Source organism: Nansenia antarctica (assembly GCF_963989245.1).
Source record: "Nansenia antarctica genome assembly, chromosome: 4".
Lineage (NCBI taxonomy): Eukaryota > Metazoa > Chordata > Actinopteri > Argentiniformes > Microstomatidae > Nansenia > Nansenia antarctica.
In genome coordinates this window covers 14048665-14063462 of record NC_137689.1, presented here as the reverse complement: position 1 = coordinate 14063462, position 14798 = coordinate 14048665, and the positions used below count along the sequence as shown (strand labels likewise).

The 14798-nt window shown below is 47.5% G+C and overlaps 1 protein-coding gene across 1 annotated transcript; it reads left to right on the top strand.

Annotated features, from left to right (window-relative positions):
* Nucleotides 1–1259: 1259 nt before the first annotated feature.
* abcg4a (ATP-binding cassette, sub-family G (WHITE), member 4a) lies at nt 1260–14421 on the top strand (the record flags this gene model as incomplete). Its single annotated transcript, XM_080529062.1, has 14 exons — nt 1260–1494; nt 9450–9567; nt 9809–9941; nt 10061–10111; nt 10480–10625; nt 10886–11009; nt 11246–11360; nt 12281–12414; nt 12718–12816; nt 13092–13260; nt 13376–13476; nt 13571–13729; nt 13869–13987; nt 14163–14421. 14 exons carry the CDS (start codon nt 1260–1262, stop codon nt 14419–14421), a joined length of 1962 nt encoding a protein of 653 aa, XP_080385188.1.
* Between the last annotated feature and the right edge of the window lie 377 nt (nt 14422–14798).

The following is a 14798-nucleotide window of genomic DNA, read 5'->3' as shown; positions in this document are numbered from 1 at the left end:
AAATCTTCTGTTTATGACCACTCTATGGAAGCTTAAGTCACCTCTTATCGGCATGAAACACAATAACTCCAAGCTACTATTTCTCATATCTCCATTGCTTGTAATTGTGCGCTGAGCAATTTCAGCATGAATAAAAGTGTCCTAGGCCTGGCTCATAGGTTGTTCTAAACAAAGGCCTGGGACAGGAGTGATTCATCCTAGCAGAGTAGGTGCGGCCCCCCCATGTAGAGAGTCGCTCCTCTGCCTTTTATGCCCTCCCCGCAAATTCCCTCCAGAATGAGTCATAGCTACAATCAATCATATTAGTTTGATGGGAGTTGCAACAAGGGGACAAGCAAACAAGCAGAAATATGTCCCAATCTCAGCTTTATACCCTGCAATAAGAGTGCTTGCGGTGTGCGCATGCATACAACGCATGTACTGTAAGGTTATATGAATGTGAAATATGGTGTATTTTCTCTCAATCTGCTTGTGTGGGGCTGTGTGTTTCCTCCTGGCCCTCCTTTAGTCCTAGGGTGTGGATGGTGGGGGACAGGACGAGAGGGAGAGAGGGAGAGAGGGGGAGAGGGAGAGAGGGGGAGAGGGAGAGAGGGGGAGAGGGGGAGTGGGGAGGGTTCACTGTTATCCAGGAGGTTTCTGTGAATCAGCACTATGGCTCTGCTGCTGTGTTGAAACCAGATCCCTACTCCTTACACACAGGAATCACATTCCCTACATCCAGCCAGTCCATAGCATCCATAGCGTAATCAGATCACCAACACATCATACCTCTTAGAGCTGATTGTCTGCAATCAGTATAACGTAATTTCCACAGGCTGGCTGTTTACAGATTCTCTGGAGCAACTTCATCCCCACACACATTTACCTCGTCATGTTTCTTTATGAAGAGGAGAGTGTGCAATAAGCAGCAACCACTTAATTCTTACAAATTATTTCACTCTCCCACTTTTATTCAAATCTTAGCTTTCGGTGTGCTGCCACAAGCAGCCATTTTACTCAAAAGGTGAACGAGTGTCTGTTTAAGAAACCTGCAGTCTAATAGTCTTGTTGAATGGTACGCTTTATAAACCATCCTATCATTTCAGCCTTTTATGGCTAATCAAACCATTAATGTTGTTATGCTTGAGAAAAAAATCAGGTGACAGTAATGAACTAGCTGTAATAATTGTGTTCATGAAAAATCTTACTTCAACCACTAACATAATTACCATGTATCTCTGAATAACTTAAAAATGTCCCCTCTTTTCCAGTCTGTTGGTATGGCTGAGAGGCCAGTGGAGCAGGGCCCAGGGTCTGTCAGCATCCCCATGGAAGAGACCAAGCTCCAAGCGGGTGCACCCCAGGAGGCACCTTTGCTCACCCACCTGAAGAAAGTGGAGAACCACATTACAGAGGCTCAGCGGTTCTCCCACCTACCCCGGCGCTCTGCTGTGGACTTGGAGTTCACTGAGCTCTCCTACACCATCCGCGAGGGCCCCTGCTGGCGGAGAAGAGGTACTGCAGCACATACACTGATAGAGGAGATAGAGAAGGCACCGGTTACAGTATCTTTCCCATTCATTACATTTGTGGCACCATGAGGGATGACATGAATGAATGAATGAATGAATGAATGAATGAATGAATGAATGGTCTTTATTGTCATTGCTACAGTATAGGTACCAAACAACGACATTTAGGAGGGGTGGCTCCCCTGGTGTTAGGAAAGGAAAAAAAGAAATCACTTAAAAAAATAAAAAAACAAGAAGGGAAGGAGCTGGTTTACATAAATAAAGGCTATGTACACTATCCACTATCCTATACTGTACAGATAGACGACTAGGGTTGTCATATTGCACAATAGTGTTATTTCACATTTATTTAAAGTGTCGCAGTTTGCAGGCTTGAAATGTACATATTTGTGCCTCAGCACTACACCTGATTTTTTCAGTCCAGCAGCTGCCATCAATCCGTCCAGACTGTCCAGGGCCCAGAACCTAGGTCTTTGCTGTGTTCAGGGCCTGGACGGCCCTGTGGTAGAAGCTGTTCTTCAGTCTGTTTGTCCTTGCGGCCAAGGTCCTGAACCGCCTTTTCGAGGGCAGCCTGGTAAAGTGTTCGTACCCAGGGTGGGTCGGGTCCCTGGAGATCTTGGAGGCCTTCCTGAGACAGCGTGTGTTGTACAGCTCTTCCAGAGAGGGGAGGGGGGCGCCGGTGATCTTCTGTGCTGTTCTCACGACTCTCTGTAGCGCATTTCTCTCAGCTGGAGAACCAGTTGCAGATGCCGTAGGTGAGGATGCTCTCCACTGCGCCGCGGTAGAAGGTCACCAGTATCTCCTGCTTGCTGTGTTCCTTCCTGAGGACTCTCAGGGTGTATAGCCGCTGTTGTGCCTTCTTGATGGTGGCTTTTGTGTTGTCCTTCCAGGTCAGGTCATCCCGCATGTGCATCCCCAGGAATCGGAGGGTTGAGACTCTCTCCACGCTCTCTCCGTCGATGAGCAGGGGCTGGATCTCGGACTTTTTCCTCCTGAAGTCTACGATGATTTCCTGGGTCTTTGACTTGTTCAGCAGCAGGTTGTTAACCTTGCACAGCTTGCTCAGTTGCTCTACCTCATCCCTGTACGCCGCCTCGCCCCCCCCCGAGATGCATCCCACCACGGTGGTGTCGTCTGCAAACTTTACGATGGAGTTGCTGGGGTGGACGGGGGTGAAGTCGTAGGTGTAGAGGTTGTAGAGGATGGGGCTTAGCACGCAGCCCTGGGGGGACCCAGTGCTGAGTCTGAGGGCTGTGGAGGTGTGGGGGCCCACCCGCACCCTCTGGGGGCGGTCGGTCAGGAAGTCCTTGATCCATGCACATATAGAGTGTGATAGACCCAGGTCTAGTAGTTTGGTCACTAGCCTGTCTGGAAGGATGGTGTTGAAGGCGGAGCTGAAGTCCACAAAGAGCAGTCTCGCGTAGCTGTTTCCCCTCTCCAGGTGGGATAGAGTGGCGTGGAGAGTCGTCGCGATGGCGTCCTCTGTGGACCTGTGGGCTCTGTAGGCGAACTGGTATGGATCCAGGTTGGGCGGGAGGCGTGTGAGTATGTGGGCCCGGACTAGTTTCTCGAAGCACTTCATGATGATTGGTGTGAGTGCCACCGGGCGGTAGTCGTTTAGGCAGCTCACCGTGCTTTTCTTCGGGACTGGGATGATAGTTGAGGTTTTCAGGCAGGGTGGGATGGTGGCCTGGGACAGGGACTGGTTGAAGATGTTGGTGAAAACCCCGGCCAGCTGGTCGGCGCAGTCCCTCAGCACCCGTCCCAGGACGCCATCCGGCCCGAGGCTTTCCTGGGGTCCACCGCCTTCAGCACGCGTCTCACTTCATGCTCTGTGAGGGTGAGGCTGCTGAGAGCTGGAGAGAGTGGTGTTTGTGTTGTGGTTACCTCCGTTCGCCCCTCGTCGAACCGGGCGTAGAAGGTGTTCAGCTTTCCCGCCAGCAGGGGGTCGTCCTCTGCGGCTGTGAGCCTGTTGGCTCTGAAGTTTGTCATCTGCTGAACCCCCTGCCACATCCGCCTGGAGTCGTTGCTCAGGAGGCATTCCTCAATCTTCTCTCTGTGGTCTGCCTTGGCCGCTTTGATTCCGCGCTTTAGGTTAGCCCTGGTGGTGCTGTACAGCGGTGTGCTCTTCCCTGCGAAGAAGGCGTTGTCCCTCTCGTTGATCAGTTTTTGGACCTTCCCAGTCATCCATGGCTTCGTGTTGGGGTAGACCCGGACCCATTTGTCCACGGTGACTGAGTTGGTGCAGTTCACTATGTGGTTCAGAACCGACGACGTGTACTGTTCCAGGTCCTCATGCTCAAATTCCTGCCATGGGGTGTCATTTAGGCAGATCTGCAGTGGAGCGGACCCTTCTGGCCAGGTTCTGACAGTCTTAGTGGTGATGGGAGCACTTTTCCCCATGGTAGTGTATGCTGGGATCAGGAGGATTGACACATGGTCAGACATGCCTAGATGAGCTAGCGGACTAGCCTTGTAAGCACGTTTGATGTTGGTGTATACCTTGTCCAGTGTTTTTTCTCCTCTTGTTGCACATTTCACATGCTGATAGAACTTGGGTAGTACTGCCTTCAGGTCGACATGATTGAAATCTCCTGCTATATTGTGAATTGCCTGTGGATCTGTGCTTTGTTGACCACTGATGACGTCATATAGCCGCGCCAATGCTAGGCTACCATCCGCGCTAGGCGCAATGTACATGTAGTCTACTAGCCAATTGGATCAACGCATTGTCTTCTTCTTCAAAAGGCAGTAAAGGGAAAGAATCATATTATATGGGGAGCTCCATGTAGTCAACTTTCTTCATCTCCTTCACTCAAATTACAGAAGAAGGAAAAAGTTGACTACTGGTACATGGAGCTCCCCATAATTACAGTATATTTAGGGGACTGCGCCCTCTAGTGTTTATACATCATAACCAGAATAGCTTTTTTATTACATCCAATGTACAATATGTTGCAATATGATGAAATGCTAAATCATACAATATGCAATATAATGCAGATATGATACAGTACAGGAAGTCAAGTAGAAGTCAGCTAGTGTTCAAGTAATCAGGTAGTGTGTAGGTAGTCGTAATATATATTATTTTTACAGTGAGGATGGTTTGGGGGAGACAGTCTTTTGTCTTCCTCCACTGCATTTCCCCAGGAGCCTGATTGCTTGAGGGAAATAACTGTGAGATCTTTCAGCATTTATGAGATAGCATCACTGTCTCATATGGCCATCCTTCCAAATCTTGTCTCATTGACTAAACTATCCTGGCCATCCAAAGCTAGCATCACCAAGAATAATCGATGACCTAAGCATGATCATGAGCATGGCTGCAGACAGTAGAACAGGTAAACAGACACACAATCATGCCCGGCACTCAATTATTGGTTTAATCCTAAAATGCTCTTAGTGACCTACATTAGTCATGTTGACGGTGACGTGTTTTAACTGACGTATGACATCCTGTTACAGCACAATGTTATTGCACAATGATTTAAGTCTGAGAATGCCCATTTAGGTCAATACGTGTGTGTATTTTGGGCATGCATGAGGCCCATGTTGGATGCTTTAAAATGCCAGAGTGGTTTGTGTATTTTGGGCACATGCCATGACATTTCAGACAGCTATATAGCTCCGAAATTATATTTTGTGATAATATATATAACCTAGTTACCGGTATATATACAGTAAAACAATATAACATGGTTAGCCTATTTGTAAAGTTAGCACCCAGAGTAAAATATAACCCGCCCAACCTCAGTTTTTGCGACTGTGTGAAACAGTCTAACAACGCATTTTATTGAGAATCGCTCATAACTATATCTGGTGTTATTTTCCCAAATAGTTCAGTGAATAACTAACGTCACCACTCTTGCTTATGTTCTTTGAGTATTTTTTCTTAAAGAAAAACCAGGAAGCAAAATTGGCTGCCATGACCCTTTAATGATAATGCTCTTAATGAAGGAAATATCATGGTCATGTCCAAAAACAGCATCTTTCTTGGCAAGATAAAGGTAAAGATTTTATTATCTTCTCTCTTCGCCCTCTGTATGCCCCCCCCCCCCCACCAAAAACACACACAACTCCATGGTCTACCATGGATGTGGCTGCAATTTTGCTGAGTTCAGCAGAGTTTAGACATTGTAAATAATTCACACTAGCAGCCTGGCACACTGCTCTCTGCCCCCCTCCCAGCCGCCCTCACTTACGATAGGAGCAGGCTATGGCAGACAATCGCACGATTGATCTACTCATAAAATATGAATGGCATTTAAAACCACCACCCTAATTAATGAGGAGACTCTAGGCTCTAGCCTTAAGCAGGATTGGTCATTATTCTCTGTCAACACCCCCCAAACCACCCACTCCAAAATGTCGCTATGCTTGTTAAGCAAGGAGGGGAGGTGAAGTCGTCCTTTGAAAAGAAAGCTTTAGCTGTGTTCTCTACATATGGCGTATGATGCATTGCATCTAATCTTGTTGGTCACACAGTATGTTATGGTGACATACAGTATGTGGATGGGGTAAATGTGTATTCCATGGTGATTGATTGTGAAGTCTCAATGTCTAGTAGTGATAGATGAAAAGCCGGGGAGGAGAGGGATGACGTCACATGTTCATAGCTAGGCTAACCCTTGTAGTTGTTCATTGTATTGAAGTGTAACATTGTGTTACAAACATTGTGTGTCTGCATTCTCCATTAGTACAATCTTTGCTTTTGCTTACTGTTTAGCCTGTCTGATGTGGACATGTGTAGCGGATTATTCCCAGTGTTAAATTAAGAATGGTGTGTCTTCCAAGCAGAGGCTGCACATTTCATCTTCTTCAAAGACAAGCTATTTAGAATCTAACTGAACCCCCCTCGGCATTAGCACTGGAACCGTGTAGGTCACCTTCACCACAGAGAATCTGCCCTATTAACCCCTCACTGCCTTTCTCTGAGCTCTCACACTCATTGGATTCCTTGTTGTTACTTACTGTATATTCCACCAAAAATACCGGATATATTTTTATAGGCTTGGTGGGATTGTTTTCTTTTCTTGTGGAAGCATCTGAATTAGAAGCCCTTTCTTCATCAGAGGTGCAGAGACAGTTCCTATGCAGTACACAATGAAAGCTTTAAAGAATGGGTGTTATAGCACGCGGCTGAGCATTGTGCTTCAGGCTGTGCTTTTGTACCAAAGACTTGTTATAAAGATCTTCGCATAAGAGTGGGGGAGGGACCAAGTGGGAGCTGTAATATCAGAGGGTTTCCACATGAAAGTTCTACTGATATAGAGTGTCTGAGGAGAGTCAGTGTGGAGAGGTTGCTTTGATTGGTGGACTCCAGGGAGGGTTTGATGTTGGAGCAGAGGGTAGAAGGGTAGCAGGCCAGGCAGGTCAGGGTTACATTAGATGTGGGTGTGAGCCTCCTCTCCATCTCTTCTTATCTTTTATAGTCTCACCCCCGGGATGACCATCTCTGTCTGTTATGATGAGGTCATTCTAGGTTTATTTAACGAGGTCATACAGCTCTCAAGGGAGATTATAAATGATGTAACACTGGTGCAGGAATGGAGTGTGTGTGTGTGTGTGTGTGTGTGTGTGTGTGTGTGTGTGTGTGCGTGCGTGCGTGCGTGCGTGCCTGCGTGTGTGCATGTGTGTGTGTGTGTGTGTGTGTGCATGCGTGCGTGTGTGCATGTGTGTGTGTGTGTGTGTGTGTGTCTGTGCATGTGTGAGTCATTTGAAACTGTGAAGTGGGGGTAGGGTTCTGGGGTTCTCACAAAGGGGGGTCCTGTTAAGCAGTTCCACCTGCAGGTCTCTGGACCCCAACCTTCTGGTATTTGCCTGTACCTGGTAGTTTCCACACCTCTCACGACATACACTGGGTTTGCTGCCTGGAGTATTACCTGGGGAATTTCACCTTGTCGGCATCTGGCACTATATCATGTGTACTGTAAGCTCTGAACATGTGTTATTGAGTCTGCCAGATATCTCTCTTTCATTCAAAATGGAATGCTTTTCTTTGTTCGGTGCATTAATTAAATATGTTATTTTATTGTGAGGTGTAAATCTCACTAACTAACAGTAGTATTGATTGATGTAACTTAAGAGAAACAAGGTTTTAGTATCAGTATCATAGGAAATCGTAGCGAGCTGTTTAGCCTATGCTCCTTTGAAATGCATTACCATTCATGGCATCACTTAAGCTGAGGATGTTTAGATGCACTTGGACCTCCTGTCTGTGCTGTCCGACAGAGGGATGGGGAGTTCTTGACTGTCCTGAGATGACAGCTCTGTGTGACGGGGGGCAGACAAGGGTGACATAAACAATGTGGACGGGGTTAGCTCATCCGGATCTCGGTGACACAGACAACGCCAAGGCGGATCATCAGTATGCGACAGCAGCAATACAGGGGTTATGCTATTAGTATGCGCCACCCGCAGCATGGGTTAGATCATCAGTATGTGACACACGCTGAGCTAGGGCTATTTCTCGGAAAGGGGGCTGCTCCCCTGTCTGACTGTGGCGTATCTGATGGATGTAATACATTGCGGGGGAGGAGGGCTGGCGGGGGAGGGTGGGTGGGGCGGCTCCATTAGGCCAGTCTACTAATGGGCAGGGGTTGAGAAGGGTCTGGCAGACCGGCAGAGAGGCCTAATTACACAACCTGAGACTGGAGCACTAGAGCACCACTGTAGCACTTTCTCTCGGCTAGCGAGTACGCAGAGGCAGGCAGAGATCAGCCTTACTTGAGCCGGTCGCACAGTGGAGCTCAGCGGTGCTTCGATACAACCAACAACCTCAGTCAGTGTCGTGATAAGTGAATGAAACACTCGTGCAAATTGAAGATATGTCTGACAGTCATTTTGCCATCAAGAGAAGTTAGACACAATCCTATGCTACTAATCACCTGGAAGAAGATCTCTCGGTTATTATCATGAGGCTACTGTATGTATATAAGGTTGTATTTGTTTTTGGTGCTTCTAACACGTAACACTGACTGGGTGTGTGGAAGTTGTTGCTCCAGAACGCTGTGTAGACAGAGCGGATTGTTATCAGTCAGACATACCTTCTGTAATGATGCTTAATGCTCTCTTGTTGCCGTGTTGGGCAGAGCTCTGGAGATTTAATATTCCTGTCTCTTTATTGATCGCCCTCTCTCATCTCTCTATCTCTCTATCCCCATTTGAATCTCTCTCTCTCTCTCTCTCCCTGTCAGACCTGCTCTTAATCCTACTGTCTCATGCCTCTTCCTCGGGCTATCTCTCCCCGTTGTCTTACTCCCATTTTTCCATCCCACTTACCTCTCTTTGTTTTTGTCCATCGTTCTCTCAAGCCTCTGTCTCCTGATTATCTCCTTCCACAGCGCCGTAAACTCTCACCTCCCTCACACTCACAGTTGGATCCCTCCTCACAAACACATGAGGAAGGTAGCATTAAACCAGCATGATGAATGAATGAATGAATGAGTTTAATGACCACACGACCTAGGTCGGTGGAATTTGTTTTCGGTACAGCTCAAAAAGCAGTGTCAAAAAACATACACACATTTTACATGACTATTACATGGACATGAAACACACATAACCACAAGACAAGACAGAACATATTTACAATTTACAATTGATACAGTGCAGTGAGTCAGGTATTGAGAGTCCTTATGGCAGAGGGGAAAAACTGTTTTTGAACCGGGATGTTTTGGTGGCCAGGGATCGGTAGCGCCGTCCAGAGGGCAACAGTTGGAACAGGTGGTGAGCAGGGTGGGAGGGGTCAGAGATAATTTTATGTGCTCTATTTATGGTGCGTTTGAGATACAGTGATTCAACTGATGGGAGAGGGGTGCCGATGATCTTGGATGATCCAGTGTGTTTGGCTGCTTCATCTCATGTACAGCTAAAGTACGGAACCTATGGATAGTGAGAGTGTTGTGTGTGTGTGTGTGTGTGTTGACTCTTCCTCAGGTTACAAAGCCCTGCTCAAGTGTCTGTCAGGGAGGTTCTGCAGCAAAGAGCTCATTGGCATCATGGGACCCTCTGGGGCAGGGAAGTCCACTCTGATGAACATCCTGGCTGGGTACAGGTGAGACACAGGGAGTGTTGGGGTGTGTGTGTTTTTGTGTGGGGGGGGAGGGGGGTGTTCCCTGTTCCCAATGACTGGAATATAGAACGCACCCGCAAGTAGTTCTAGATCTCTGTTCTACAGCATGTTGATATTTAACAGGTTGAGCAAGAGAACCATCTGAGTAGCAGCCTTGTAGTTGAAATAAGTCCAGTGTTTTGAATCATCCTTAGTAAATCCATGTTTCCGTGCTTGTGAACAGAGAGACAGGAATGAAGGGTCAGATTAAGGTGAACGGGCGGCCCAGGGACCTACGCACCTTCAGGAAGATGTCCTGTTACATCATGCAGGACGACATGCTGCTGCCAAACCTCACCACACGGGAGGCCATGATGGTTAGGTCACACCACACATCTCATACCTCCAGACCATGTGAACACTGATGATCTCTGACTGATAGTGTCATTTGTGTAATTAAGGGATGAGAGGTTCTTATGTTCTATCTCTCCTTTAGGTCTCTGCCAATCTGAAGCTGAACGAGAGCATAGAGGTGAAAAAAGCACTGGTGAGCTCAACTTCAACTTCAACTTCAACTTTGAGCTCAAGCGGCCTCATTCTAGAGGAGAATACACCCCAGGTTTAAGGGCAACAGTAGATGTGCTGGATAGGCCTTGATGGCGAATTGCAATGCATACATGTATGAATAAAGATGTTTGTGAATATATTGACTGACTGTGTTATGCATAGTTTTGGTCTTTTCCAGGTATAGATACAGTTTAACGGTCTTACAAGACTGTCCACGCTGATAGTAGTGGCAGTTCAGGCGAAGCGGCGTGGTGCTAGAATGACAACATCTGACGTAAGACCTGCTATAACGGCCTGTTCCCTGCTGGGATGTACTGTATCCATCCTTCCTGTCTGTCTGTGTTCCAGGTGGATGAGATCCTGACCGCCCTGGGTCTACAGGAGTGTGCCCAGACGCGCACAATCTCTCTCTCTGGTGGTCAGTGTAAGAGACTGGCCATCGCCCAGGAGCTGGTCAACAATCCCCCTGTCATGTTCTTCGATGAGCCCACCAGGTAACTCAACCCCCCTGACACAGACATGGCACATACCTAAGATTCATGTACTGTATATTAGGGATATCTATATACATGGCTGTATGCAACATTTGTTTTGTTTAAGCATAACTGTCTGTCTGTCTGTCTGTCCATTCGTCCGCCCGCCCGTCTGTCCGTCCGTCTGTCTGTCTGTCTGCCTGTCTGCCTGTCTGTCTGTCTGTCTGTCTGTCCGTCCCTCCGTCCGTCCGTCCGTCTGTCTGTCTGTCTGTCTGTCTCAGTGGTCTGGACAGCGCGTCATGCTTCCAAGTGGTATCCCTGATGAAGTCCTTGGCACAGGGAGGAAGGACAATGATCTGCACCATCCACCAGCCCAGCGCCAAGCTCTTTGAGATGTTTGATAAGGTTACTCTTTCCCCCTGACTACCATAGGCATTGCCATTCATTGTGATTTAGAATGCAGAACATGAGGCCTACACTGTTGTGTTGTAAGTAAAAGGCATCATACTGTGTGTTTCATCCAGGATGGCTGATATGTCAGGCATCCATGTATAATTCAGTGAAGTGACATAAGGTAAAGTTGACATTGACACTGTTGTTGATTGCTATGTGTCTGTCTGTCTGTCTGTCGCCTCTTGTAGCTGTACATCCTCAGCCAAGGTCAGTGCATATACAAGGGCACTGTCCCATACCTCATCCCTTACCTGAAGAACCTGGGCCTTCACTGTCCCACGTACCACAACCCTGCAGACTTCAGTGAGTCTGCATGCAGATACAGTATTTGTGTGTGCATGTGTGTTGACATTTACATTTACATTTACGTTTTTGGCATTTAGCAGACGCCTTTGTCCAAAGCGACTTACACCAAATACATTTGACTAAGTAAGTGAATCATTTATCCACTAGTCACAGCAGAAAAAAGTAATCTATGCTCAGGCCAGGGGCCATTGGCAGTCGTTGTACTAGAAGAAGGAAGGTTTTTTTCTTCCTTTTTTTTATTATGACACAGGGGAAACAGTACAGGGGGTAGTAGATGTCTCAGGAGACAGTTAAGGTGTAGCCTGAAGAGATGGGTCTTCAGTCTCCGGTGGAAGATGGGGAGTGATTCTGCAGTTCTGACAGAAGTGGGAAGCTCGTTTCGCCAGAGGGGAGCCAGTATAGTGAAGAGAGGTGACCGAGCAGCGCGACTGCCGCCTCCGCATAGAGGCGGTGGAGTCAGTCGGCCAGCAAAGGTGGAGGAGCGGAGTAAACGGGCTGATGCTTGCAGGTAGGCAGGGGCTGTTCCTTTCGCCGCCTGGTAGACGAGCACCAGGGTCATGAATCTGATGCGAGCTGCTATCGGGAGCCAGTGCAGGGTGCGAAGGAGGGGGGCTAACATGAGATAATTTGGCGAGGTTGAATACCAGTTGGGCGGCATCATTCTGGATGAGTTGCAGAGGTCTGATGGCGGAGGCAGGGAACTCGACCAGGAGTGCGTTGTAGTAGTCAAGGCGGGAGATGACCAGTGACTGGACCAACTGTGTGTGTGTGTGTGTGTGTGTGTGTGTGTGTGTGTGTGTGTGTGTGTGCGTGCCTGCGTGCGTTCATGTGTGTGTTTGTGTGTGTGTGCGCACACAGGTGAGCGTGTGTGTGTCTGTTCTTGTTTTACCAATGTGTCCTCTGTTTTGTGTCCCCAGTCATTGAGGTGGCCTCGGGGGAGTATGGGGATCTGAACCCTGTGCTGTTCGAAGCCGTGCAGGGAGGACTGTGCTCAGAAGAAGGAAAGAAGAACTCAAGTGACAAGAGTGAATCCTGTCACTCCTGTCACCCTGTGAGTCCCTCACCATTCTAGTCAAACACCATGACATGATCAGGAGTCACACAGTCACTCCCTCACCCATTCGGTCAAATCCTGCTTTAAAACCTACATACTTCATAAAGAATGAGTCATTGTTGGACTTACATTCCTTTTATTCATAAAACTGTATTCATCTATCAAGGATGCATACATATTACCTTAATGATATGATGACACATTGATTGTGCCAGCACCTTTGTGAAACAGGTCAGCATGTTCTCTTGCGAAAGGTATCTCACTGGCACTGTGTCCTCTCTTTTGTCTGTCCGTCCACAGGACACAGGGACGATTGAGAAACAAACCTTCGCCACGAGTGCCCTGAACCAGTTCTGCATTCTGTTCAAAAGAACCTTCACCACGATATGCAGGGACACGGTACGAGAATTGACATGATAATGTTCCCAATTTAGATAATGACTGTGCTGTGTTGTGTGTGCACGCGTGTGTGTGTGTGTGTGTGTGTGTGTGTGTGTGTGTGTGTGTGCGTGTGTGTGTTTGTGCGTGTGTGAAATGAAACTATAACTAGTAAGGTGTAAATGGAGGGAAGAATGAATAAATGAATGATAAGTAAAAGAATAGAGTTGAAATGTAACAGTAAATATTTGATGTGGAGCACTGATATGAGGTGTATGTTTTCTGTGTGTGCCTAGGTGTTGACCCACCTCAGAGTGATGTCCCACCTATGTATAGGGGTTCTGATAGGCCTGCTCTATCTCAATATCGGCAACGACGCCAGTAGGGTCTTCAACAACACTGGCTTCCTCTTCTTCTCCATGCTCTTCCTTATGTTTGCCGCCTTGATGCCCACCGTCCTCACCTGTAAGACAGAGAACGTAGAGGGGGGGGGGGGTCACAATGTTTTCATGGGAATGTTTTCTTCCTGTAGAATGAATAGGAAATTCAATGGACTCATTCACAGTGTCATGTCCCACAGTTCCTATGGAGATGTCAGTGCTGCTTAGGGAACACCTCAACTACTGGTACAGCTTGAAGGCGTACTACCTGGCCAAAACCATGGCTGACATACCATTCCAGGTAACATAATCGTTTCTTCCTTCCTTGGGTTTTAAATTGAGTGCCCCCCCCCCCCTCTCACTCACTCTCCATATCTCTCTCTTCCCTCTCCCAGGTGATCTGCCCCATCATGTACTGCAGTATAGTGTACTGGATGACACAGCAGCCTCCTGAGGCCACCCGTTTCCTACTGTTCATGGCCTTGTCCACCTCTACAGCCCTGGTAGCCCAGTCCCTGGGCCTCCTCATCGGGGCTGCCTCCACCTCCCTACAGGTACCTGGGCCAACGGTTTACCCCTCAACAGCACTATTCTCATGCTCAATCACCACCAATCACCACAGCAGCTGTCTGCCTCCCTCAAGAGGGGTCTGGGTCGTAGTTCAATGAATAACACACCCTCCTGTCTCTCCAGGTGGCAACTTTCGTGGGCCCAATCACAGCTGTCCCTGTGCTCCTGTTCTCTGGCTTCTTTGTCAACTTTGACACAATACCCAAGTACCTACAGTGGAGCTCCTATGTGTCCTACGTCAGGTGAGTCTGTCTACACAGGGTCTGGGGAATATTAGCTTCCTGAAATGGTCACCGGCAGGCAATGAGATACGTACGTACTTCAAAACAAAACAAAAACAAACAAAATGTTATGATATAACATGCCGAGTATAGTGGAATGTTCTCTTTAGTGGAATGTCTCTCTCCTGTGCCTCAGGTATGGCTTTGAGGGGGTGATCTTGTCTATTTATGGGATGAACCGTTCAGAGCTGGAGTGCCCGGGGATGGTATGTAAATTCCAGAAGCCTGAAGAGGTGCTGCAGCTGCTGAATGTGGAGGATGCTAAGCTCTATGTGGACTTCATTGTGCTTGGAGTCTTCTTCTTCGTCCTGCGACTGGCAACCTACCTGGTCCTGCGGTATAAAGTCAAGTCACAGCGAGAAGACTGCTTTAATCGATGCTTATGTTTCACATGAGTGCGCACACACACACACACACGCACACGTGCACACACGCGCACACACGCGCACACACACGCACACACACACACACACACACACACACACACACACACACACACACTCGTGCGCAGACGTGTGCTGCATCATTACTGCAACTACTTCAATAGTACAATATGACTGGATAAATATTTAGAGGACTTTTTGTGGATGTTTTGTGGAAACTGAATAGGAAGCATTTAGCAGATTATTTTTTGAAGAGGGTTTTAGCTTTTGATAACGTTTCTTGAAAAGGGAAGATTAGTTAAGGCCACAAAATGTAGTTTTCCCTTCCATTACAAAATATTTTTTTGTTTCAGTTGTCCTTATCCAATTCATATTGTTTACAGTATTTA